Consider the following 26,585-nt stretch of genomic DNA (forward strand, 5'->3'; position numbering starts at 1 on the left):
GTTTACTAAGCACAATTGTATCAACAAAAGGACAACAGAAGCAGAAACCCTGAGGGTTACAGAGTTGGGAATATTCAGTTGCACTGAGGCTGTCTTGAGGTGTCAGCGATGCAGACTAAGCTTTTTGTCAAAAGGCCACTCCTATTCCCACCCTTGTGTAAGAGGCACATCAAAAAACAAAGCCTCTTTCTTAAGGCAATGGGCAGTACAAGTAAATCCCAACCATTCTTACCCATGCAACTGTTATGGAAAAGACAAGCGGGATTTTTGGAAGAAGTCATCCATCCATCCATCCATCCATCCATCCATCCATCCATCCATCCATCCATCCATCCATCGTTAGATGGAACAGAAACACACAGACTAGCAAAGCACACAAAATCTCATTGTGAAAACCCACCAATAATGCTCTTACTCATACTTTCCATGTCACCACCTGAAATACTTGAAATGCTCCAAGATCCAGCAGGAGGAGAAAGCAGGAAAGCATTTATTTCCAGAACAGAGTAAACCAGCTTTCTTTTTCAGAAGATGCATCTACAGGATTGTCATGCAAGTAATAACGAATCTCAATGAGTGCCATCAGCGTGGCACACCCAAACACAAGCAGAGAGCAAAACCTAAGAGAACACTCCATCGATCCTGCTTTCCATAAGGCTTCATTCTATTTTGATAGACACAAAGCTGTGAATATCCTCGTGGGCATTTTAAAAACTGTAATTTCAACTCTGAGGTTCTGCAAGCTTTGTTTTCTGTGGTGTATGATATCATAAACATCCTGAATATAATTACAACTGCAATTTTGTGGGCTGTATTTTCCCTACTGGTAGCCCAAAGCTGACGTTTACAAAAAGTCTTCTGCACGCTTATTTGATTCGAACTTTTTATTATTATTACAAATGTATATTATTTTATTAAAAAAATTCACACTGAAGCAAAGTCAATTCCATTTCATTACAACCAAGAATATAAAATAAATGCAATGAACTCATAGCTTAGTTTTAACAGTCATTTCAAGAGTGACATCAGGACAACTTAAAAGCAGTAAACTCTCAACTCTAGAATGAGAAACAAGTATTCTGCTTTGTGGTTTTGGTAGCCCATTGGCACGGGCACTACTGAATGCAGCCACCACAGATCTAGAGCAGGAAAGTTTTGTGGCAGCACCAGGCGCATACACAGTCATTTCTAATGGAAACTACAAAAATGAAAGATGCGTGCATGAAATTATTAGGAAAAAAAAATAACTGAGTAGAGACAGGCACACTTCCACAAATAGTAAACATGGGAATATACAACTAGAACAATTTGAAAAGTTACTACCTTACATATATAAAAAGTTCTTTAAATTGCTGTTAAAAAGGACATGTTCTGTCCAGATTTTGTGTAATACTTTTTAGTGTCTACACAAGACAAATTTTTAAAAAAATTAAATAGCATTAATTTACTACTAAATATTTAGGAGATAACAGTGCATTAAGGACTTTTTTCATATTGTAATACACATCGCTCCTGTCTGGCGACATTTTTAGAAGATTACGTATGGCCTTATGTACAATACATTTATTTAATCCTAAAACAATTCTTTACTTAATGGCATTAAAGTACCATTCCTGAAGATTATGAAGGGGAACTAAGCTTATTATGTTTATATAAAATATCATACATATTTGAACACTTCTAGCTTCCCGCCACCCCGCCCGCTACGAATGCGCTCCCCTCCCCCTCCCCAGATACAGTGTCACAGATACAGTGCAGGAGTCGCAGCTTTCCCTATATTTTTCCTTCATTGTGCAGTTTGTGCTACATAAACCTCACCAACGCGGAGCAGGCTGCTCATCCCATTAATTCCCCACGTGTTTGTTTCCTCTGAGCCATGAAAAGCTGTGCTCAGCAGCCCGTTCTCCCACCAGGATGGAGAAGACAGCTCTGTGCCTCTCAGTACAGGTGTGAAACACTTTGCTGAGGCTCTATAGGTTGTGGGCAGAGACAGAGCTGAGTAATAAAGAAACTGCACAGGCAAAATAACCCCATAAAAATGACATGGTCCTGGTTTCCCACGACAAACTGCACAATTCACTTGTGAAAGTGGAGAGTTTTTACCTCCTGGGATAACCCCTAGGCAGCAAGGCTTCTTCCACTATGACTGCCACCAACCCTGGCAGCATGCATCAAGCTCCCAAGAAAAAGTGACTTATTTCACCCCTGTGAAGAAACTACAAGAGTGTGCAGAGCCTACATTTTGCAGCCAGTGCTGTTGCTTCTATTCCCTCTCCTCCCGGCTGTGAATTTGGAGGATCAGAGGAAGTCAGCTCGGCTTCACCTGTGCGCATAAAAGCTAGAGAGAGGAGTGGCATGTGGGCATCTATCAACCCAACCAAGACAAGAAATGCGAGTGCAGCTGAGAGAGGTTGTGGCAGTCACTCTAGAAGCTGGAAGTTCGCTCAATTAAAGCACCTTACATTGCTGTGAAGTTTCACACTCTACATACAGATTAATCTACACCATGATTTTGCCTTATTGGCACAAGAGCCCACCTTAATTAACCAATGGTCCCCTGCCACCTCCTCATCTTGTATGAATTTTGATGATCAGCTGCAGGTCACAGCAGGGAAAAGAAATGTTAGTTAACTGTAGTATAAAAGACAAAATAATTTTGAGAGAACAGAAGGATGAAAAGAACACGAGGGGACAAAAATCACTCTGCCATAAGTTAATTTCCAGAAACGTGACATTCAAATCGCAGAAGTATAAAAGAAGTGTTACTTAATAGCATTGGCCAATTATCCATTTGATCAAAATTACCTCATCCTAACATCAGTAAGGGGGGAGACAGAAAGAATGTCACCCCACAGTCACTGAAATAAAGGAACAATTAAAACCTGTCCTTTCAGAGTACTACAGTATGAACAAGATGTAGCATTTCAAGGGTTATGCATTGAAGTATCCTTGGGGAGATTATTTTTCCCCAGAAAGAATTTTTCCCTTCAATTGCTTCATTTAGTTTTTCATCATCTTCTTATCCATTTGATGACTAAAGCAGGTTTTAGCTGCTTTTCTGGAGCAGCTGAGTGTTGTCAAAATCACATGATGGCAGGTATGGCCAAAGCAAGCCAACTGCTCACACAAAGCAGGAAAACAGAATGAGTTTGAGGAGGAAAGGGGCACTAAAGATGACTGGGAGATCAAATCCAGTAGAACCACATATGTGACAAAAAGCATTCTCCTCAGAGCAAACAGACCTACTCATCTTGCTACACCTGATCACAACTTCAGTGTGAATGTGCATGGGTACACCATTTTTTTGTGTGTGGGCACAGGACAGAAGAGAACACTCTGCAGTATAAAAACCTGTTACCACTGACCATTTACACCTTCTCTGGACACCAGCTGTAGAAGCTCTCTGATGTTACACTGCCAGAAGCATTCTAAATGCATTCCTCTAGGTTTTCTGCCACAGGAGTCAGCCTTATTTCTGAAGGCTGAAGCAAAAACGAAGCTGTCCCAAATTACATGTTGTGTCTCTGAATAACTGTGGTTCCAGAAGTTGGACAATAATCCTCTGATTATGCTTCTGAACTCTTGCTTAATTACTAGGGATTTTCTGCCAGCTACCCATCCACTTACAGTCCCTTAGGCACAATCAAAACATGTTTGCTCTAGGGAAAAAGAAACATTTCAGTGCAATCAAGCGCATCTGGTGTAACTAATCTGGTTAATCACAGCAATGTGAGGGACACAGAATATGCATTATAAACAAGAAAAAGGAACAATTTTCAACATGCTTTTCAAACTGCACAATAATTTCTCTTAATTATAAATTCTAACATAAAATGATTAAATGCATTTGTTTTTGCAAGTCTTAGTATTTCTGTCACCTTTAAATTTTGAGAACTGACTCAGGAATGTGAAAGAAAGCTAAATTTATAGAACTCTCACACACATTAATAAGCTACTTCGCAGAAATACAGAAAAAGCCCGTCATCCACATTCCTACTGAGACTTGAGGGCAGTAAATACATTTTCCTGACTATTTTGGTGTCCAGCCTGGGAAGACATTCCATTCTTCTGTTCCAACAGATCCTGAAAGCATCTCCTTTTAATGTGACTGTCCTGGTTTCATTTAAAGTAATGCTTAATTTAAAACTAGTCAGAGCATGATCACTGTGATTTCAAGAATTCAATGTGAATGAGTTAAGAAATATCAGCAATCTTCTGTTTGGCGTTCAGTCCAGTAGCATGAAGCATATCTGTCGCTGCAGAGACTTGGGTGGGTTTTTTTTCTTTTTTCATTTTATTAATTTTTAATTTTTTTTATTTTTAATACTTTGCCTGAAAACTAGACTAATAAAAACAGAATAGTAAAATACTCTGGAACAGTAAAATTTTGCTGTTCTTGACATCCATGAGCAAAACAGTAATATCCTGTGAAAATAACATAGTGCTTTAAAAAGGTGCAATATACCTGTATAGCTAAACTGGTTTGCCTAGTATAAAACTAACTATATACAAGCTTGAAAGCCTGGGAGTTCAAGATTTTAAAACTTTAAAATCCCATCAAAGAGATTGAAAAGACAGATTTATGGCAATCACTACAGCATAAGGAAGGTGCACCAGGAATCCTTCAAAATTCCAAAGGTTAAAGAAGTTAAGTGCTGGGTTCAGATCAGAAGGGTTCATTAGAGTAACCACAATGGAGCACATGCAAGGGCAGGAAGGAAGGAAAACTTCACAAGAATCTCCTTTATGGCAATAAAGGGATGGGGCAGGGATGGGGGAAGTCTTCAGTGAGTGAAGTTTTCCTTTTATCATCATGAATTTTAATTCTGCATCATAGTTTGTATTTTTGGTCTTCTCATCATTATGAACTTCATATTGCTGGAGTCTTCTGGCTTCTAGTCCATTCCTTTCTGAGTGCAGCCTGTCAGGCCCCTCAGTACCTGTGAGACTGATGAGATTGGTGATACTGAGAGCTCTGCTGAGACGATGTGGAATAGCCCATTGTACTCTGGGACTGAGAAGATCCCTGAATGTTGCTTTGGTAACTCAGGCGCGAGCTGGAGTGCTGCAGGAAAAAAGAGAGGGATCAAAGAAATGATCATAACAGGTCCAGCCTGCTAGGACCATGCAACTCAGGAAATTTTTAACCTCTCTGGTGCTTATTAAAACATGATTGTTGGGGAAGATGACTAAATAGTGCTGCTTTTTAGGGTCCCATAAAACAAGTCATCATTCTGATCTGCAATCAGCTTTAACACAGCACACAAAATACACAAGAACCCTTGGGGACACCTAAAAGTACAGCATCTACACACCCACTTTCTGAAGAAAAAATACACAAGAGACAAAGGTAGCAGACTCCCTTTCAAAAGTCATCTGTTTTTTAAACTTACATCTATTGTTACTGTAAATGCTATTAATGACAAGACTACAAACACCCTTCTCAAGATAGGCAATACTAAACATTATAAACACTTTATTCTCTTCTGAGAAAAAGGCAAACATGACTACTACTCAATTTATCCAAATGAAAAATTGTCCATTAGGATTAAATAATTTAATATTAAATGAGTCTTTTAACCTGATACTTTAACTACTGCAAACAAGGACAATGGCTTAAAAATGGGTACGTGTATGTACATAACCTAACATTAATTTTCCTGAATATTTTTTTTTCTCCTCCACAGTTTGGGACTGTCAGCTCAGTGGACACCAACCTCAGTGAGACAAATTTGTGAATCCTACAACCTCCACCCTGCTGAATTTGCCCTTTCATTCTCATAACCATTTCCCGTTCAGAACTGATTGTGAGCTGCCCAATAATGCAAGACACAAAATCACTTGGCATGAGAAGTACTGCTCAATGGACAGGAGACAGTCCAGCAAGGTAAACCCCACCACAATCCCATGATAAGGCTGGTTGTGTTACACAGAGTCTGAAACCTGAATTTTTTTCTCAAAATTCTGGGAAGTTTTGCAACTTCTAATGGAAAAGAAAAAGAATTGTAAACAATTCTATGACTTTATAGGTGCTCTTTCTGGATGAAAAGCATCAGCTCACCATGGTAAGCAAAATACCCAAGGTCACATAAGGAAGGCTCAGTAAAATTCAACAGTTTTGCACTGTCATTTGTGGAAGTAACATATATTGAGGCTGCTGAACGACAACAAAAACTTCAACAGAGACTTCAGACCACAAACTAAATGAAACTCAAAGCAAAGAGAATCTTCTATCTACTTCCAAATAAGATAAAATTGAGTGAAATTACTGCCTTAAGACTAAAAGAATGCATTAACTTGCCCATGCTTATTTTTGTTTCACATATGAGAATTTGTTTTTAATAAAGTCAGACTTGGACAAATTGCAGACATTCCTTCCTGGAACAGAAGATCTTCAGCTAGAAGTTAAAGGCAGATAGCCAAACACAAGTGTAAAAATGGATAATCAGACCATACAATTTAGTGAATGACTTAAAACAAGCATACAGATCATGATTTTGATGACTGTGCTGTTAAAGTTTAGAAGGAAAGCATCACAGAGGGCAAAAAAATCTGAAAAAAAGAATATTTACACTACTAGCAACTTGTAAGGGAGAAGTTAGCCAACAATTCAGAGAACTGGATAAGAATTCTATAATGGATATCCATCAAATGCAGCACACCAGTCCTCAAAGTACAGACCAAACCAGACCAGCCATAAATACTGTGCAGTCAGACAGATCAGTACATCTGTCCAGGCCTGAAGCCTGTCTGGAACTTTTCAGAAAAGAAACCTAGTTGTCTTTTCCCTTAAATTGCCCTCAATGTCTTCATGACAATTTGCAACTAAAGGAGTTAAACAAAAATGGGAGAAATATGTCTGGCACTGAGTAATCAATTGTCTGTGGAGAAGGTCTGGAGGGCTAAGTCAAGACAACTGTAGAGCTGGTGTCTTAAACCCTACTTATTTTAACTTTAAAGCAGCCTGAAAAGACCATTCTCCAAGGTGGGACCCTATTGGAGGCTAGGAGCAGACAGAATCCCTAGCATAATTTAAAATTTACCCTTAATATCTAACTTTCTTTTTTATTTTTCTTTCAACTAATTACTGCTCCAGAGAGTATAAACTCTGAAGTACTGAAGATCCTGGTAAGTTCAATGCTTTCTATATTTAATGGGAGTCACTTTTTCGGTGGAAAATATAATTCTAGTAAGCAAAGACAAGTATGATAATTCAAATAATATCCAGTGATATTGCTTTTCCTTATGAATGCTACTGCACTGAAAAACATGAAATCTGTTCTACTTTGGTCACATTAGAAACCATGCATGTCTTTGTGCCCTACCCTGGCATGAATCAAATGGATGAACCAAATTGTCATTCCTGTGTTTACACGCATTTTTTTTCTTTAACATTAGAAGTAGTCCTAGAAAGATACCAGAATAAACTACAGAACCCCTCCATACACGTGACAATAGGAGGAATGAAATGGGAGAGCCTGATTCTAACTTTGCTTCTCCTTCTCAGGACTGTCTCACATCTGTGAGACATGGGATTTAATATTGCCAAGACTCGAGTATCCTGAACTTGATGTAATGCAACATTTACATCCACTGGCTTCAGTAAGATTACTCTAAAATATAAAGTTAAGCAAATATTTAAGTGCTTTCGTCGAGTGGACTAATCCTCAACACTTTACAGGGTGCAGTAGATACAACTCAAACTGGTATTCTATTGAAAATAACTAATCACAGAACACCACCTCATCATGCCTCAGGTTACATCAAAAATTCATGAAAATGTGGTCTGTTCTTGCAGCTGGGAAGAGGGAAAAATGACATTTTGGCCCTCGGCCCTATAGTATCAGAAGCAGCAAAATTTCCAGAGGTACCTGATAATCTGAAGGCATGACAGGCCCGCCTGAGTTAGCGCCTGAAGGCCCAATGCGTGGTTTCTTGTTGGGAGGCACCTGGTTGAGGCTGGAGTCCTGGCTGTGCTGGAGCCCCGCGCCCGCGCCCCCTCCGGCCGCGCCGGCGCCCGCCGCCGTCCCGTTGGTCTGGCTGCTGTTCTGCTGCTGCGGCTGCGGCTGCTGCGGCGCTGCCTGCGCCTGCTGCTGAGGTGCTGTTTGCTGCTGATGCTGATTCTGCTGCTGCTGATTCTGAGGGAAGAAGCGACACAACACGGTCACTTCTCTGAGCAAGGTTTGTGAGCTTCACGGAGCTGCCAACCCCGGTGTCACCGGGGAGGAGGCAGGCCCTCGTGTGATGGGAAAACACAGCAAGGCTGAGTGCTGGGAGAAGTTCACCCCCAGCACAGACCTGCACACATATGGGGTGTCCCACCTGTGGTCATTTTGCTTTTTTAATGAAACAAGCTGGACTTAAACTGGAAAGACAGTCTAGTGCCTCCTACAGCTTCCACAAACAATCCTCCCTTGGGGAGATCTTCTATTAATGGGCTATTGAGTCCCACTGATAAAGTTACATCATCCCACTTTGAGATGCTCAACCTAGGGGGAGGAGCCAAGCATTCCTACCTGGATATAATCTGGGATATAGAACACCACAGGCAGCCTTTTCCACTGGACTCCAAGAGGAGCAGCTTTCCTCTCCACTAGATTCCCAGAGAAAGACCAGGCCCATCTATACCACCACTGAATGTTCAGAGGAAAACTGCACCCTTCTACAGGATCACTGCTTCAAAATAACCCCACTTTCAACATAACCCAATCCTCCAGGAGGATTGCAGCCACCATTTAATCAGACTGCTACCAACACCTTGACCCATAGGGTGTCAGGCCATATTCTAACTCTGTCAGTGGGTTTTTTGTTGTTGTTTGTACTATTGCATTTGTATTTTTAATTTTCCTAGTAAAGAACTGTTATTCCTATTCCCATATCTTTGCCTGAGAGCCTCTTAATTTCAAAAATTATAATAATACGGAGGGAGGGAGTTTACATTTTCCATTTCAAGGAAGGCTCCTGCCTCCCTTAGTGGACGCCTGTCTTTTCCAAAACAAGACACCAGGTGCTAGGAGAGAATTAAAGGAACCCTTTATAAAGCAGTAATCACCTAATGAAGTAAGTCAAAGCACCCAGAATTTCACTAGTGCTCGGTGACAGACATGGGGAACCCACAGTAAGTTTTTCTAAGTGGTTCAATGGCCTTGTTAATGCAGAATCAAAACCACCTTTCAAACTATCACTTTTCACCTGAAGAAGGCTGACAGCATTACTGCCAGAAAGGTAAGCACACTGAGACCAAAGGAATTTTATCATGTCTTCCTGGTTGTGAGAAAATTCTGTGGCAAAACCAGAAACAGGTTTCATTACTATTTTGGTTTCCTGTGCTTTTAAGCAACTTGTGAAGAGTGCTGTACTGGGAATAGGGCCCAGCACAGTGCACAACGTACAGGGTCAGAAAATCTTTCTTTAGCAGAAATAAACCAGAAATGTTGAAGACAAAAGAGGAGGAAACAGCTAAAACAAAAATCTGGCAAGGGAAGGAGGAGACTAGCAAAGGAAGATAAGCCAGATAATTAAGATGACACTGATCCTAGAAGGAAAATAAACAGAGAGAAGTGTCACAGAAGGGAAAAAAAGTTTAAGAAGAAGAACACAAGAACAAAAGATATTAAGAGCTCTTCTGGCTTCAGAAGGCTATAGACTAAAAGGAGTATTTGAGGAAGTGGAGGGAAAGTCAGAAAATTAACTGAGTGCAACCCTGTCCTCCATGGTTACAGTTCTGGGAAAGACGTCACTTGCTCATCATGAAAAAAACCTTCAACTGACATGGATTGAATTAAAAAGCCTTACTATCCTTCCCCTAACATACTGCAGGGAACATTGTTTTCCTAGAATATTTGCTTATATAATGAACAAAACTTTAGTATGGCAGCCTTTTAATTAAAACCTTACTTTATTAGTTTCTCAGAAATTATGACAACCAGTTGCCACTAGCAAACAATTCTTCATGTCCCCTTCACCTTGAGCTTTTAGTTACCTCAGATAAATGACATAAAAGATCTGCATCTATGCCATTCATCACACAAGATACATTCCAACAAAATTTGCAGTGATGTATTCATTTAAGATTACAAAGAAGACTTGCATCTTCAAGGACTTAAGAGATGGCCTGAAATTCCATTTCACATTTAGCAAAACCCATAATGTATCCTCCTGCATGTAGTTGTCAAATCCCATCTCAGTCAGATTCTAAGATTCTGTTTCCTGGGAGATTTAGACCTCAGTAATCTAAAAAGTTAATCAAACTAGCTTGTAAAAAAAAAAACAAAAACAAACAAAAAAAAACCCAAACAAACAAAAAACAAACAAACAAAACTATCAAGAAGCAATTTATTTTCCATAGTAGTTTGATCTTCACTTACACAAACAAAACACCAAAAACTAAGGTACTATTTGTGTTAGAATTCTGAAATTTGTGTTTTCATAGGAGTGTTTGGATATAAGTAAGGTAGTTACTATTGTGTGAGCAGAAAAACTTCAAATTTTTTAATACAGAAACAAATATTGAAGGGACTCTCACAATTAAAAGCAAGAGTTTGTTTTAAGTCTCAGGTTTTGTACTTCAGATTTTAGCACAAAATTTAGTTGACTGCTCTTGTGTGGAACTGCTACTGCTGGCTAGAGACTGAGATCTGCTCGGTCAGTCTCCAGCTGGGGCCTAGCTGCACCATCTAACTGCACAAAAATGACTTTTTGACAAACAAAAACCTTGTCCTCAGGTCAGTCTGTTCATGGCAGTTCCTAAATGACTAAACTCATGAAAGGTCTACACTTTGCAACCCACTGCCATAATTCACCTCTCAGGCACAAATTACAAAAATGAAATTTCAGTCCTACCTTGAAACGAGGCAAGCAGAAACTCGCCTAGCAGAATTTGAATGATAAAATAATATTTTTTCACTTTGTTTTACAAACCCTTATTTTAGTCTTGCTAACTAACAATTAACCATTTTGAAGAATGGATGCTTATGCTAAATGCTTATTTAATTCACATGTAAGTTCCAAATAAACAGAGACAACTTCTCCAGGTTTCCAAATGGTTGTACAGATATTTACAGTTTTAAAAACAAACCAGTAACAAACCAGTCTAAAAAAAATAAAACCTTTCATTTACAATAGCATCATAAAGGAACAAAACATGGAACAGATTCAACTTTCAGAATAGCCTTTACCTCCACATTTTCACACATTCAATGAGTAATATGGGACTTGTATTACCTAAATGGCCTAAGAAAAAGTTTAATTTGGAGTGTGCATAAATACCTGACTGTCCTCAACAATCTCAAAGACCATTTACATATTGGCTGTTTTAAATACAAACATGCCATTGTCATCACCCCTGCAATATTCCCAGGGAAAAGACAGGTGTTTCCTTTCAAGTGCACTGACTTAAATATAAAAAAGCCAGAGTAATTTTAATTCACAAGGTTTCTTCTTGTTTTTTGAGGCTATGACAGTTGAAACAAAACTAGTAACTAAATTACAATCAAATTAGTATAATGAATTTAATTTTATTTTTGCTCAGGTGTCTGTTTCCTCCTCTGGATAAAACTATCTGGACATAAAAATCATGGATACTACCACTTGTTCTCAGTAAAGAAGAATCTGCAATATCAGTTCTGAAAACAAAATTTGTTCTCTAAAATGTAGGTTTAAACCCAGCTAGTTTGTCATGCTACGCAGAAAATTGAAAACAGAATATTCATGTTGTCAAATGGTTTCTCTGAAAGACAACAGCCCTTCTCACATAGTCCTCAGATAACTGCAGTTCAAGACTGTTCTCTTCATATTTGGTTAGCTATACATCACTGCTGGTGCCTCACTGTACCCTGGTCCATGAAAATAACACGCTGTTTCCTACACTGTAGCACCATTGTCCGGCCTTCCCAGCACCATGGGACAATCGCTGTGGTCACACAGCACAGCTGAGCTACACACACCAAGCACAGCAGATTATGTTGCAAACATCCCAGAATTTATTATGCACACAAACAAGTTCTTGCTCATGTCTATGGAGCTATGGAAAAGAGAATATTCAGAGCAGATTGTTGTTACCAGAACAGTTCAGAACCCTTATTACTCCTTTGTCTGAGGGCCCTTACAACATGATCAGGAAACTGCATGCAGATGGATGAAATGTTCTGATGTAGTGCCAGAAGTAGGCTGCCACTATTTATTTGAGACCCCGACAGCCATCTACATTCAAATGGCTGGATGGATGCCAGTCATACAATGAAAATGCCATTCTTTTCATGTGCTCACAACGCATTTTCATCATGCGATGCCGCAGGAGGTAGCAAGGTCTCCTTGGAACGACAGCAGCTGAGAGCAGGCTACAGCTGACAGGACAGCCCATCCAGCTCATTCCCCACAGGTCAGGGCAAACCATGCTGGTGATACCACCTGAGACACCCCAAGGCATCTGATACTTTTCAACTGTCTGAGAAGCAGTTTTAAGAGAGCTTTGCCTTGGAAACACATTTTTGTTAACTCTTTATGTTTCATTAGTTTTCATTTGGAACCATGATGTTTTCTTATTGCATACTTGAAAGTAAAAAAGCCCCAACTAAACAAGGAGTTTACTGTACCTTATCCCCTTTCTCTTCAGGTTCATCTTCATTAAGGAATTCTCTTTTCGGATAAGGAATCTGGCAGCCAGCAAACACACTGAAACACAGTAAACAGTAAACACTCCACAAATACGTACACGTGGCATACATTTACTTAATGCTATGTTAAAAACAAGTGCCTATAACACAACTTCATTTCTTGTATTTGACAAATCCTGTTTCCACAAGTGACTGGCAGTGTGAGCACCCAAGATAGGTGCTGATTGTAATGTCAGATCTCTCTGCTGTTGGCACAAGGCTGTCATTTAGAAATCATGGCATGGTTGAACATGCCCAAATGCCAGAACGACCACTTGTTGATCCAGATGGTAAAATGAACAAACACGGTGTCAGAGGTTCCACAACACCCAGTTGGAACATGCATGGCTCACTGAATAAAGGGACTGATCCAAAGAGTATTAGTGTCTTATGAGCCTGCCTTGGCTTACAACAGGCTTCAATATACTTGCCAATCACAACTGCAGAGTTACTTTCACTGAGCTTCTCAGGTCTTGTTTAGGAAAAAAAAGATCACTTTTAAATTCATCTGACCAATGGAATTTGGGACATTCCTTAATGTTTATGACAGAGGCCTTATGATAATGTTATCCTGTAATCCATTGGGAGCTACAGTTCTCCACAGGATAGCATCAGATAAACACTAAGCAGAAAATTACTGGTAGATCTTGACCCATATCAATTTCTTGCATTCCTGTGCCAACATTCAGAATACAATCAACATGATGTGGCTTTTGAAAGGGTGTAAACTGTTCTTAATCATGTTGCTATGTAGCAAAAAGAAATTTTAAAAACCCAACTAGTCTCAACTAGACTCCTTTTTCATTCCAGTGACTGTTCCCTTCTTTTGGTGTTGCCTGCTAGTTGAGGAAACAGTGAAAGCAAAGGTAGAAGTCTACCTGCATCAAGTTTTCATAGATCATAATGCTATGCACCACCATGCTTCTGAAAACTGGGAAGAGAAACTGACAAAGTCTGCCAGCTGGAATTGAATATGTCATTTGAACTTTTCATGACAACAAAATACACAGATATCAATTCTGTACTCCCAATACTTCTGAACAAGGGATTTGTGGGATTTTAGGCAGCTGTTTATGTCTTCACTTTTCTCATACTGTTACCCTGTGAAAAGAGGGTATGGGAATGGGCTGTAGGTCAGAGAACTGTCCCACTCCTAGGGAGAGGCACAATCAACCAGGCAATGGAGAACGGGGCTCTGTGAGACTGTGTAAGGCACAGATTGATTCTCTAAATGCTGCAGTAATGCTGTCACTCTGGCTTTGGTACTATGGTCAGAATTGCAATGCTACTGCACTACTGGGTTATTTTTCATGACCACTCAGTTCTGGCACCAGTAGATACTGACACTTCTGTATTATACTTGTAGTTTCTAGTGAGCATGGCTGAGCTGCTACTTCTTCTGGACACAGGCAGGTACCGGCGAATTTCTCAGCTGTCATGTCATTTCAGGGACTAGCACGTAGCAGAGAGAAGTCACCCCAGACATTCACAGAAGAGGGAATACATACTCTGATGTAGGCAGAGGATCCTCTTGAAAGTAGGGGTCCTGCAAAGCCTGCTCTGAGGTAATTCTCTTCGTAGGGTCCATAGTAAGAAGCTTCTGAAGCTGCAAAACATAACAATAAAAATAGCAAAAAGCTTATCAAACTATCATTTTTCAAACTATGACTTGTATGTCTTGGATTGTAGATTGCTAGATTATGTCTGGCTTGTCCAGACAAGCCTAAGTTAGCATTGCTTGTTCAGTGAAGTTCCCAAGAACTGCAATGCACATCCATCAAAGCACTGTGGTTGTGAAGTACTTCTCACGTAATAAACAGTTAAATGTATCAGGCAATATTAATTGCTCAGGCTGAACCACTGCACTAAAGCAATGCTAAATTCAGCTACTACAGGTTCATAAAACATTATTTCTAAATAATAGCTTTTTGTGGTGCATGTATAGCTTTTATACTGTTCTACACTGCTGACACAAAAAGGAAAAAAGTGTCAGAGTGGACTGAACACGACCAGGAGTCTCCGTATCACTTCAGGGACAGAAACAATAAATCTTCATTTTTTGTACTGGCAACATTCCAGAATCAGAGCACTCTGCTACCCATGCAGCTCCCAAACCCACTCTAATTGGTACCAAAACGAGAAGGAACAGACCCTCCCTAGTAACCTTTGTTCCTTGCTAAGAGGAAAACAAGCTCAGATTTATTAACTAGAATGCTTTTGACTGCAGCAGGCTAAAGGAGGATAACAATATATTAGTAGTATAAAATAGGAATTATAGATATATCACATAATTTAAAATAGTTACTCATTTATCACATTCTGATAAACTTACAGTAGGAAATCTGGGTGCCCACATTATACAGTATCCTGCTCTCATACAATACTCTTTTAATTCAAGCCAGCAGTGAAAATAAATTTCCTTCTGTCAAGGACATCTCAGCTCAAACTCTCTTTCAGGTCTCCAACAAAAACTGCCTGGATATTCAACAAAATAATGTGATTTTGGCATGAGTATTTGGGGCTTTTTATTCCAATAAATTAAAAACCTGACATACAATTGTATATTCTATATATATGCTACAGGAAACAGCCTCAGTAAAAGCACTCACCCTCCTCGAGAAAGGAAATACAAGGAATCATCTTTTTCAATAGTTGTAGTTAACCCTACATGATAGATAAGGTCTCAAAACTCTCTGTCCTTTTGCCATTTCCTTCTCAACTCTTCTTATTCACATACTTTATGGGCCACAGATCACAAAAGACTCACAGCAAAACAGAGCCATTTGGCCTGTCTCTCCACCCATCAGTTTATTTGCAACTAGCTCCCAAATGAGTTTCTGCTGCTTGCCTAAAGATACACCTCAAGCTACTCCTGCATTGTATACACCTGGAGGGTTTGAATGGGTTTGAACTTATTTACTGCATTTTTGTGTGGTGAGATAACTCTTAACCCTACATTTTCTGTAGGGTTTTTTCTGTGCATCTTCACAAACTGAACATCTAATGATATGCTGGCTCTCCACATAGTGACCTCACACAATACATTAGAGACAACAGTTTGGTACTCACTATCTTTACTTCAAATCACCTTTCCCTATATGAACATTTTTTGTCAGCTAGAGCAGCTTCTGGCTCCATTATAGGTTATGCAAATTTCCCAGTTCCTCCACAGTGACCTGTAGAGACTATGATGCATAATCCGTACAAGGTCACTCCTGATCTTTGGTACCAGATGTCATCGTTGACAGAAGAGCACAGGGCATTAGCCTCTGCCCCCTGGACTCCTTCCCTCACCATTCCTGCTTCACCCCTAAGGACAGTAAGCTAGCCCATTCCAAGTAATACCACACACAATATCACTCCCAGCAAGATAACCTTCCTATTGGTGATGCTACTGTGAACCAGCTTCTTTGAGAAATTCTGATTATCTGTAGCTTCTGGGAAAATAAATTAAAAAAAAAAATGTCTGGCAACAATTTGCTTTTAGGGCAGCAGCTGCTAAGACAACATAGGAAACAAAACCAATGAGACTAGATTTCATCAAAATCTCATACTTCCCAGAAGGTCTCAAGCTCTTAGGCTCCACTGGCCTGACATGACAGCTATGAATACTATGCTTGTAACTTTTCCAGGACAGCAAGAACAGACGCCTCTTCCTGAATGGAAAACATTCTGCCCTTCATGTAGACATTATCATTCAATGTCAATCAGCAGAATGCCATAATATCATTCTCTTTGTCAAGAGTCACTTGCTATCCTGCACTGATCTACTTGGTGCCATCTGTTCCCCATGATCCACACTTCCTGTACTCATTAGCACAGTCTCTCTCAATCAATGACTGCTACAAAGCAAATGTCTTCAGAGGTCACCCTGCAAGATGGAGAGATGGAGATCATCTCATAAAAATAACTACCTTGGATATGAAGAAGGAGTTTTGGGGAGTCTGTTTCACCTCCAATGTACAGCAATGAGTTATCAGGAAAGCAGTCCATACTCTTGGACGTTCTTATTCAGAGCTTTGGGAGACTGACTTATTTGAGATGAGCCTCTGTCTCTGCAGCTGATCATTACACCACCCTTATTCAGTCCTTGAACTGTGAGAAAGATCTAACAAACTACCTTACTTAGAGAACTAAGTCTGTCACAATGTTCAGAAAGGAGGGCAAAGTATGGTTGGTTTTGTTTTCTTCAGAGATCTGGTTAATATTTCCCCCAGGAAAAGCAGCCAACCCAACCAAGATGATTCTCAGCTCAGTGTTCAGCCTTAGAAAATTAGTAATATAAGCTGACAGCAAGCAAGTTTTCTTGTGGATTCCACTTTTGGTAGGAAAACATGGAAATTCATGTTCCAACCAATGATGTCTCTTACAATTGTTGGCTTTTCAGTTAGACTTACCCTCCAGGTGATTCCAATGTGTGCCCAGTAAGTTGAGTTTAATAAATTTTAATTAATTTTTCTTCAAGTCTCACTCTTATGGAAATTCTTCCCTTCCACCCACTAGGGACCAACCTACTCTGTTTCCACATCTATTTGTGCCATTATCCAGCAGCAACTAATGAGTCAAAGAGCAAATCTTTGCCAGGACATAGAGAGATGATCTTTGCCAGGACATAGAGAGATGACTGCCATACTGCATTTGTAACTGGAAACAGACCACTGAAAGTCAAGCTGTACTAAGGGCCTGATTACAGAGCTCCCTGTACACAACATTAGCAAAGTCACTTTGAACTTCATTCCTAAATTTAGACAGCACTAAGCCATCACAGAGACATCCAGAAATTATGCTGTATTAGACAGAGCAACCCTGTGTTGGCCTACAATGGATGACTCAACTAGGCAACCAGCAAATATATGTTTAGGGATTTTGTTTGGAAACATCCCCAGAACAGTGGTGGACTACTATCAGAGGGAAAAGAAAGAAAACCAAATTACTACAAGAAATAAATTTCTCCTTTAGCTTTTGAGGGCTCTTTAGGTCTCTGAAGCCATACAGAATCAAGACACATATTATACTCACTCCCTTATTTGCACAGCAGACCTAAAAGTAAGGCTGGGTATACAAATGTCTTGCAGATCTTAATTAGAGAAGACTCTGAGATCTTCAATTCCAGCAGTTTAAGCAATTTGTGTATGAAGAAAACACATTTCAAAAATGGCCAGTTAGTGATAAATAGCTTTCTTTAACATTGGTGTTCATTAGAATGAGACAGGAAAACAGACACAGATATTACCCTTAGAAATGCAATTTCATTCCTATCATCACAGCAATTTTCAAGTTGTACCTACCAAAAGAAAAACTTTGCTGTCAGGCTTGACTTTGTGTTTCTCCATGTATTTTATGAGGCTACTATTGGCATATCTGAAAAATACAGTTAAAGAAAAACATGTCTGAAATAACAGTGCATTAAAAACATGGCACTCTATCAAGTGACTACAGAAACATCTCCCAACCCTCAGGAAGTAAACTGCAAAAAGAACTGTTATCAGAAGACCTGTCAGATATTTATCTAGCAGTTGCACACATAAAGTGTGCTTTTCACCAACAGGATTGCTATCAACTGTGTGAAGACTATCTCCAAGAAACATGCAACTTTTATAGGATATGGATAAGCTGTTGATAAGGACAATGACGGAGACACAACTTGAAGTTTATACTATATTTTTCTAAAGCAACTCTGTCACAGAAAGCATTCAGCAGCTCATCCCAGCTCAGCATTTAAGCCATTGTTTCTGGTTAGAACTTGGCAGAGCAGTTAGATTACCATTCTGTCTCCCCAACTTCCAGAAAACCATATAGTCCTTACAGTTCCCAAGCTCAAAATTACCCTAAATACCTATGACGTGTGTCTTGCCTTCAATTTACAGCTCCAGAGGTCATCTACAGCCATTTCCAAAAGAACAAAGCTTCGTATCTTGTGTAAAGCCCGTGTAATGAATCCATGTCAGAGCTGGAAACAGAACCAAAACTCCCAAATCCATGTCCTCCACATTACTTTAAGGAGTCCATGTGACTCCTTACCAGCTCTGATCTATTATCACCACTTGACTAATTTAGCCAAAGCACCAGGAAACAGTGCAAGTGGAAAATTCTCAGATCCTGGACAGGCTTTGAATTGCAAACTGTTGAACATGTCACCTTCAACAGAAATTTCTGTCCAATACATTGCTGCCTCCACATATCTACTTGTCAAAAATACCAGTGCTTCCCTATTCTTCCTCACACAAAATGAACAACATTATTTTGAATATGTAATAGAAGTGGGTTAAGGAGGGTCATTTGTCTGTGCCTACCATAGATTAAATTACACTCATAGCAACCCCTTCTAGAGAAATGAGGAGGCCACTCAGTTGATGTTCTTAGCAAGCAGCCGAGGGAGAGAACACCACTCATGTAAACCAGCTTATTCAAAGAGGACAGCTGCCACAGTGTTAGAACCCAAATACTTCAAAATCCCCTCCCCAAGAAGTCAGAGCGTAGGAGCTCATCTCTGCCTCCCCCACACTCAATGAACTGTTGTAACATGATCATTACTTACGTTGTTCTTCTAAAATCTTTCTGAAGAGTTGGATATTCTGGCATCTTCCTTATGTCTTCCCAGTCTTTATCTTCGGTAGTGTGGAAAAAAGAAAAAGCAGTTACAATTCTGAACTTGTAGGTTAAGTAATACTCAGGAAGAAATAACTACAGGAGTTGTTTGACTTCCTGTTTGTTGGACAGTGCTATTGTTCTTTAATTGCCAGCATTTCCAAATCCATCAAACTGACAGTTTCTTCATACATACACAAACAACTAGTAATTTCCTTTAGGAAAAAAACAACAAACAACTCACTAGCTTTATGTCTGCTGCTTTAATGAAAATAAATTACCTGCAGGGAATCCCATTACACTGAAAATGCGGTCTAGCTGATCGTGATGAAAAGGATTACTTGTTTTGATGTCCTCCTGGCGACAGTGAAATATAGGTTCTGAAGTCAATAATTCAGCAAATATGCAGCCAATTGCCCAAATATCTACAAAAGAAGGGAAATAATTAATGAAAATTTGCTGTACTCAGATGCTCTGTTTTTTGTTTCTGCATAATTTCTTAACCTGTATAACCACATTAAGACAAAATGCTTCACATTTAAAAACAATGCATTGACATAATACATTAAAAAGGATAAAATCTGGAGATATGCTGTCTATAAACCAAAATTAGAGTCTCAAACGCTATTTTGTACAGTGGCAGTCCAGCATTTAAAATATTCACAGTTGTCAGAAACCTACACAGTATTTGCTTACAACATAGCTTAAAGGGCATTCAGTTGATCAAAGATTATTCCTCACAAAGATACATTGAAATAATACTGCTGCCACATATTTCAGAACAATTCCAAACAGATAATTGATAACCAAATAGATACTAAGGAGAAGACCAATGGCTCATATGTTTAACCAAATGGGTCAAGCTAGTTAAAATGAGGAAAAAAAAGATCCTAATTTTAATCAAGTGTAGAAGAGTGAGTACTAAACTTTGAAAAAATTAAAATCCCCAACTCCCACAGCAACAATACTTTAACTGTCTCATCTACATCTCATGTACATAAAGAAAACAACAGCATGATATCTGACAGTTGGACTTGATGATCTTAGAGATATTTTCTACCTTAATTGTTCTATATACTGAAAAAAAAAAATTTCTATTTCATAAAATTCTCATTAATATGCTTTTTTAGATTAAATCTATTGTGGACCAAAACATTAATTTACAAGAGAATAGCTTTTCAGATTACATGTATGCATTCTAGTCACTGCCCATGACCACCCATCTTAGTGTTCTGTACAACCCAAATGGTTTATTATGCATCTTACAGTGAAAATGTGAATTTGCCAGTGAGAAGAAGTTTGTTACCAGCTCAAAAAACCAAAACAAAATAAATCCAAAAAAAACCAAAACAATAATAAAAAAGGATTTAAGGATTTGCTACACTGATAAATATGTGTCTGGGATACTGGGAAAAGAACTTTGGAAAAGGTGTTGAGAACAGATTAATAATAACCAAAGTCTGCTGTACACAAGCGTGTGGAGACTTGTGTAGTAATTGAAGTTAAATTAGATGAACCTAGGAAAACTTTTTTATTTTTTCTATTTTAACAGAATAAATACAAAAAGCAATTTAACTTCAATGTATATCTTTAACCAGAGTGTAGTTTGTTGAATTCAGACTAAAGAAAACACCTAGAAAAGCCTCTTGGTTGATGCAATTAATCTGAGACTCCAAACCCCACTTGCTGACAATGGTGATGTTTGACCCATGCTGCCTATGAGAAACAGAGTGTCCTTAAGAAAAAGCACTGTTCTCCTTATGTAGGAAATAAAGAAATGAGCCATCACACTCTATTTGCCAGACCAGGTCAGCTCCATTTCCATCATGTGACAGGTGTGTTGAGGTGTCCCAATATACAGCCCTTTCCTCCAACCTCCCTTACAGGAAAATCTGATAACATTTCATTCAGACTTTACAGTTTTGACAGGGTATAACTTGCTCTGTGCATTACATCACATTCTCGAGGTTTTATTTTCCTTTGATTTTCCTATTAGCCTTATCTGCATGAAAACAAGATCTTTAGCTGTTGAGATTTTATCTACTCAAGCAACTAATGCAGCATATTAATCACAATTGCTGCCTGGGTAGTAGGCATAAATTATCTACTCCAGAATGGAAATTACTTATTAATTGAATAATGGAATCTTCATTTAACAGTATCTATTCACTCATTTTCATATGATAGCAAATTCTTTTGGAGATGGCTTATTTAGAGGCCAAAAGAATTGCAGCTCTCTTAATTTTCATGGCTTTCTACAGTGCTCACTGTCCATCACATTGTGAGGGAGAGGCCGGGCCACTGCTCATTATTACATTATTAACTGCTCTATCCAGACTGACCTTTTCCTTTTAATGAAAAAAAAAACCAAAAAGGTAAAATCTAGTAATCTAGTATTCTCCCTGAAAGCAAAACTCAACTGGGAAATCTCCCTGATGTGACAGAGCAAACTTCAAAACTGTTCCCTTCATCACCTGCACTGTGTGAGAGAAGAGCCACTACAGAGTGTACAGAGAGTGCATTTTAAACCCTCTGAGAATTCAGAAAGACAAACATTGTATCAACTGGATGTTACATATGTATAAACACTGAAAACTCCCAAGATGGTGTTATAATTTTCTGTGGGATGGCATTATTGGGCAAGTCAAACACGAGACTACTTTAATTTTGATCAACTGTTATATTCTCTAGCAGTTCATATGCTGGCGTTCAACCCTTTATGCTTCCTGCCAGATATTCTTCACCTCCAAAAAACTAATTATAAAGTAACCCAAAAGAGTTGGTACAGAAAACCTGAAGCTTTAATTTATGTAAGAAAATATTAAATATATAGAGAAGGCCTTGCAGCCATGCAGCTCACACAGGTCAGGGTCTTCTCTTCGTGAACCTTTTATGTCACCTGATCTTGAACACATCCTTGGCATATATTGATACCATTCACAGTTAATGATTTTCTGCCAAGGTTAACTAGTCTTTTTGTTTGTTTCTTCTAAAAAATGTTCATAATTTGCAAAACTAATGTACCACATGTGGTACATTAAATTCTTCATTAAATTCTGCTAAGTTTAAACACTTCATAGATACAAGTAGTCTTAATAGGTATTTATCTCCTACACTGTTCACAGTAGACAACCAAACACAAGTTTTAGGTCTAACTATGGGGAAAAAGTTATTTTCTAGTGCCATTTAAGGTTTTCCATTTATGACCCTTAAAAATTAATGATTATTAAATCTACTTCAAATATATTCCAAGTAACACCTACTACTCCGCAGTAGTGGGTACTGACAGAGCAAACCTTAAAACACACAAGTAATATTTTTCAAATACAGTGTATTATTGTTCTAATGCACATCATCTGCCTCTAGCACTAAAGGAGCTTTTATAATGTTATATAAAAACTTCATTATAAATAAAACTTTTTTTAAAAGCAAGCACCAAAATAAGTAGCACAAATTATCCAACCATTAATTCTCTCCTCCCCCCTCTACTAATGATCAAGATGGTGAGTGGCCTCACTGCTCCAGAGCCAAAGCTAAAACTACTGAAGGGATCCATTTGTTATGTCCCAGACCCACCAAAAACTGGGACACAAAGTCCTACAGGGGTTGCACTGGGTACTAAATGTTTTCCCATCCTGATTTCTCAGGTGGATGCTAATGAGTTTACCAGAGTAACACAACCATTCCTCTAAAGATTGTTCTGTTTCCTACAGTCTCTTCCACTGTCATCAGGCTTCAGGACTGATCCGTGGCAACAGGTTTTTACTGTCTGTTGGGCTGTGTTGTTTTGTTGATGTTCTCCTTCAACCCCAAGACTTACAAAGTCCTCACTTTCCCCAGGTTTACACTGGACCCCAGTGCAGGCCAGTTTTGCTCCCTGGCTCTGGAAAGAGAGGTAGGTAAGAGTGACTCTTAACCATGCAACTTCCTCAGGTTCCATTCAAACCTGTTCTCCACTGAAATACCCTTCCACTATGACAATACAACATAATTTTATGAAAAGAAATAAACCTCAGCCTTTTATGGATGGACACTTGTGATTGGTTAACAGACTTCCTATATAAATGCCTGTGTGCACAGATAAATAAAATATTTGAATGGCTATGTCCCAGTTTTAAAACCTGGGACTCTAATAGCTTTACAGGTCAGCTGTGAAAATCCTGCATGTCCTGCTCTACTTTAGCATTGTAGCCAAGAAGGGATGCTGTTTCAATGATAGGGCTGATTAAGCAGACAAATGCTTGTGTATTCTTTCATTTCTATGGAACAATAATCTCATATCTGTATTTCTTCCAGTATCTTGGAAACATTCCTTAAGAATAGTATGACCACTTAAGACAATATGACAATTTATTAAGCAATAGCCTTGACTCATAAAAGGAAACATCTTTTCCCATGCATATTAAGCAAAACTTTTCAGTGAACACAAGACAGAATCCAAGATTAAATACATCATAATTCTTAACTATATCCAAGAAAAGAAATAATAAACAGTCTCTTAGTCTCATGGAATTCTTTAATAAAATTCTCTTTAAAAAAACAAGTAAAGACTTGGAAAACATCTATTTAGGTGCAATCAATCTGAGGAATTCATCATCAGTGAGGTTTAGCACAAAAGCATCAGTACTCAACCAAAGTACTTTTTTCCTGTTGTTGTTTTGAACACGAAGTCTACACTCTTGGACACGTGAATGCTGGTAAAGGCAATGAAGAGCAGAAGGACAGACAGCAGAATACAGCTGCCCTGCACCTGCCAAGGGCTAATGCAACAAGCAGGCTACACAAGAACTAGTTGGCAGGACCTCAGCCCAAACAGGGCTTTTCAGGCCACCTGTAGGAGCTACAGCATCTACTTAAGATCCTCCAAAACTTTCCAGTCAAGTCAAGGACAAACAACACACCAACGGACTGGAAACCTAAAATAGGGCTGTACAGGCAAATGTGTCTAAGTTTTTCAAATAACCTTCAAGTGGTGTAATGAAAAGATATAACCTCTTATTAAAAAAAAAAATAATCCATCTCATGCTGAGCACAACAGCACATTCTAGACCTACCAGGAATCTTTATACACAAGAGTTTGGGAGCACAGAGATAGTATAGAAAAATAATTTATTAATTTTTATGCTGGTTTTAGCATTAGAAATTAGATTTAAGAAAATAATACACCCTTAAACAGGGATTTCTTTGGTCTGGTAAGGTGAACAAAACATGACTCTTACATATGTTTTGTTATACACAAGGGAAAGACCTTCCCATTCATACATTAAGGTCACAATTTTGATGCGTTTCATTTAAACTTTAGTCAGCAAAACAGAAGGTTGAGGGAGCCTTTTAAATTTGACACCTTCTATGAAGAACTGAAAATGGGATCAAACATTTTCATGTGACAGGCTTCTCAAGGGGAAGCAAAAAATGGTGACCGTGGGTTAAGGGTCAGAAATCTGCTTTCACTCATTGATGTTAGGAAATGTTGACCAATTTTTAACAAACAGCATCTCAACAGACCTTGACTGAAGAACAGCTGACACTGTAAAGCCACAAAGATGACTGTGCTGCAGACAGAAACAACACCTCCCAATAATCCGAGGGATGTTCACAGCCAGCCAACCATGTCTCTAAGAACAATGTTTTATTTCAAAAGTGCATCATCTGTGCCATGATGTAATGTCAAGATAATTCAACACTTTTAACTGCAAAACCATACTAACTTGAATTAATAGTGAAATGTACCATCCTTACTCTTTTTTTTACCTCTACGCCTTCACCCTAGCATTTTAAACTAAGTTGCTTTCTTCCCATTTTTACACTAACAATTTAATTAATTTCAATTAATACAACTCCAAAAATCTTAAAGCATCTTGACTGAAATTCTGAGTTCACTTAAATCAATTGTTATTTTCTGCAGTGCTTTAATGGGCCAGGCTTTCAGCATTCTCTCTTACCAGAGGTATTCAAGGTTATCAAAATACTTTATTTTCCCACTTAAATTTCTACTCCTCAGTATATTATTAAATGAAGATCCTGGATTATATGATTTCAGACTTCTGCTATGCATTAGATACATTATCTAGCTTGCAAAATTGCACTAAAATTACTGTGCTAAGCTTGACAACACAGGTACAATAGATTTAATATGGGGAGTGGCAACAAATCCAGAGGCCCTAAGTAGTCCTTTCATGCAGCAAAAATATTATTTCAAACAGCAAAATCCTGTAAAAGAACTTAATCCTTAGCTTACAGAATTTCACATCCAATAATTTAAAAATTCCAGGTTTATGGTTCTATATGAAACCTTGTATTTAAAACGTGCAGATTCCTGAAGACAGGAATCAGCAAGGCTGAAATCTTACCAACAATTATAACCCTAGAGCACAACAATTTTACTTTTGCCAGCATCAGTACATTGAGAACTAAACCTTCACCAACATTATATTGCTTTTGCGAGGATTTTTAGTGACTGTCTTCTCAAAGACTCCTTTCCCCCTCACCCGTGAATCTTATATACCACATTGTCATCAGCAATTCTTTAACTCCTCAGTTGTGTCTCCAAGACTACTGCTGCATAAACAGGATGACCTGCTACATTGGCTAGCAGCAGAGCAGCTAACTTCCTCAGGAGCACTGAGTGATGGTTGCAGGATGCAGAACAGAGTGACAGTTCCATCTGCTTTCTCCTCTCAGTTCCTCCAGAACCTGGTGTTGCTCCAGCCTCAAGTGGTGTCATTTTAGGGCAAGGAATTGGGTCAGTGGGACAAGTGCTGAGTTCTGGCATGGAAAGGGTGCTACAGTCTTGCTTCTTCCCTAATCCTAAATCTTTAGATGCTTGGAGATGGCAGAGGAACATGATGATAACTCCATCATCTCCAAGATTTAGCAAAGAACACACTGCTACTTTTGTTTCGGCAACAGACATGCTTACACCTCCAAGGGTCCACGAGGTACCCTGGCAAGCTTTGTGGAAACAAGGGAAAAAAGAAAAATGCTCTTTCAGTAACAACTCCTCAAAAGTCTGAGGAATGTAATGGGTGACAAAAGACAGCTTTGTAGCTTCAGGGCTACTTCCCACTACCAAGTATCAAACTGCAGCAAGTAAAGGAAGTATGAAAACTTATTGCAAAGGTCACGAGTCTCTCTTATACTGCAAAGTATTAGGCAGGTCTAATACAGAAATTGCTACTATTTCCTCCTGTAATGATGACAGAATAAAGAACAGGCAAGATTAGCCACTGTTAGGTAAAATAGTATTTACAAAGCTTTTCAGGAAATATGCACAGCTTGGCATTTCATAAAATCATGTGAAAAAAATTACTGAGAATATCAAATAAGAAAGCAGTACATACACTT

The 26,585-nt window shown here is 38.8% G+C and overlaps 1 protein-coding gene across 4 annotated transcripts in view; it reads right to left on the reverse strand.

Moving 5' to 3' along the window:
* Positions 1–866: 866 nt before the first annotated feature.
* The window catches only part of CDK19 (cyclin dependent kinase 19), a 119,117-nt gene continuing 93,398 nt past the window's right edge, over positions 867–26,585 (reverse strand). For all 4 annotated transcript variants that reach the window (XM_064412930.1, XM_064412929.1, XM_064412932.1 and 1 more), the window contains exons 7-13: positions 19,523–19,666; positions 19,192–19,261; positions 17,942–18,014; positions 14,162–14,259; positions 12,594–12,672; positions 7,872–8,138; positions 867–5,065 (exon numbers count right to left, since the gene is read on the reverse strand). In XM_064412930.1, coding sequence (XP_064269000.1) covers positions 4,934–5,065; positions 7,872–8,138; positions 12,594–12,672; positions 14,162–14,259; positions 17,942–18,014; positions 19,192–19,261; positions 19,523–19,666 — 863 coding nt within the window. In that variant the 3' untranslated portion in view covers positions 867–4,933. The remainder of the gene's footprint in view (positions 5,066–7,871; positions 8,139–12,593; positions 12,673–14,161; positions 14,260–17,941; positions 18,015–19,191; positions 19,262–19,522; positions 19,667–26,585) is intronic.

Source organism: Passer domesticus, chromosome 3 (genome assembly GCF_036417665.1).
Source record: "Passer domesticus isolate bPasDom1 chromosome 3, bPasDom1.hap1, whole genome shotgun sequence".
Lineage (NCBI taxonomy): Eukaryota > Metazoa > Chordata > Aves > Passeriformes > Passeridae > Passer > Passer domesticus.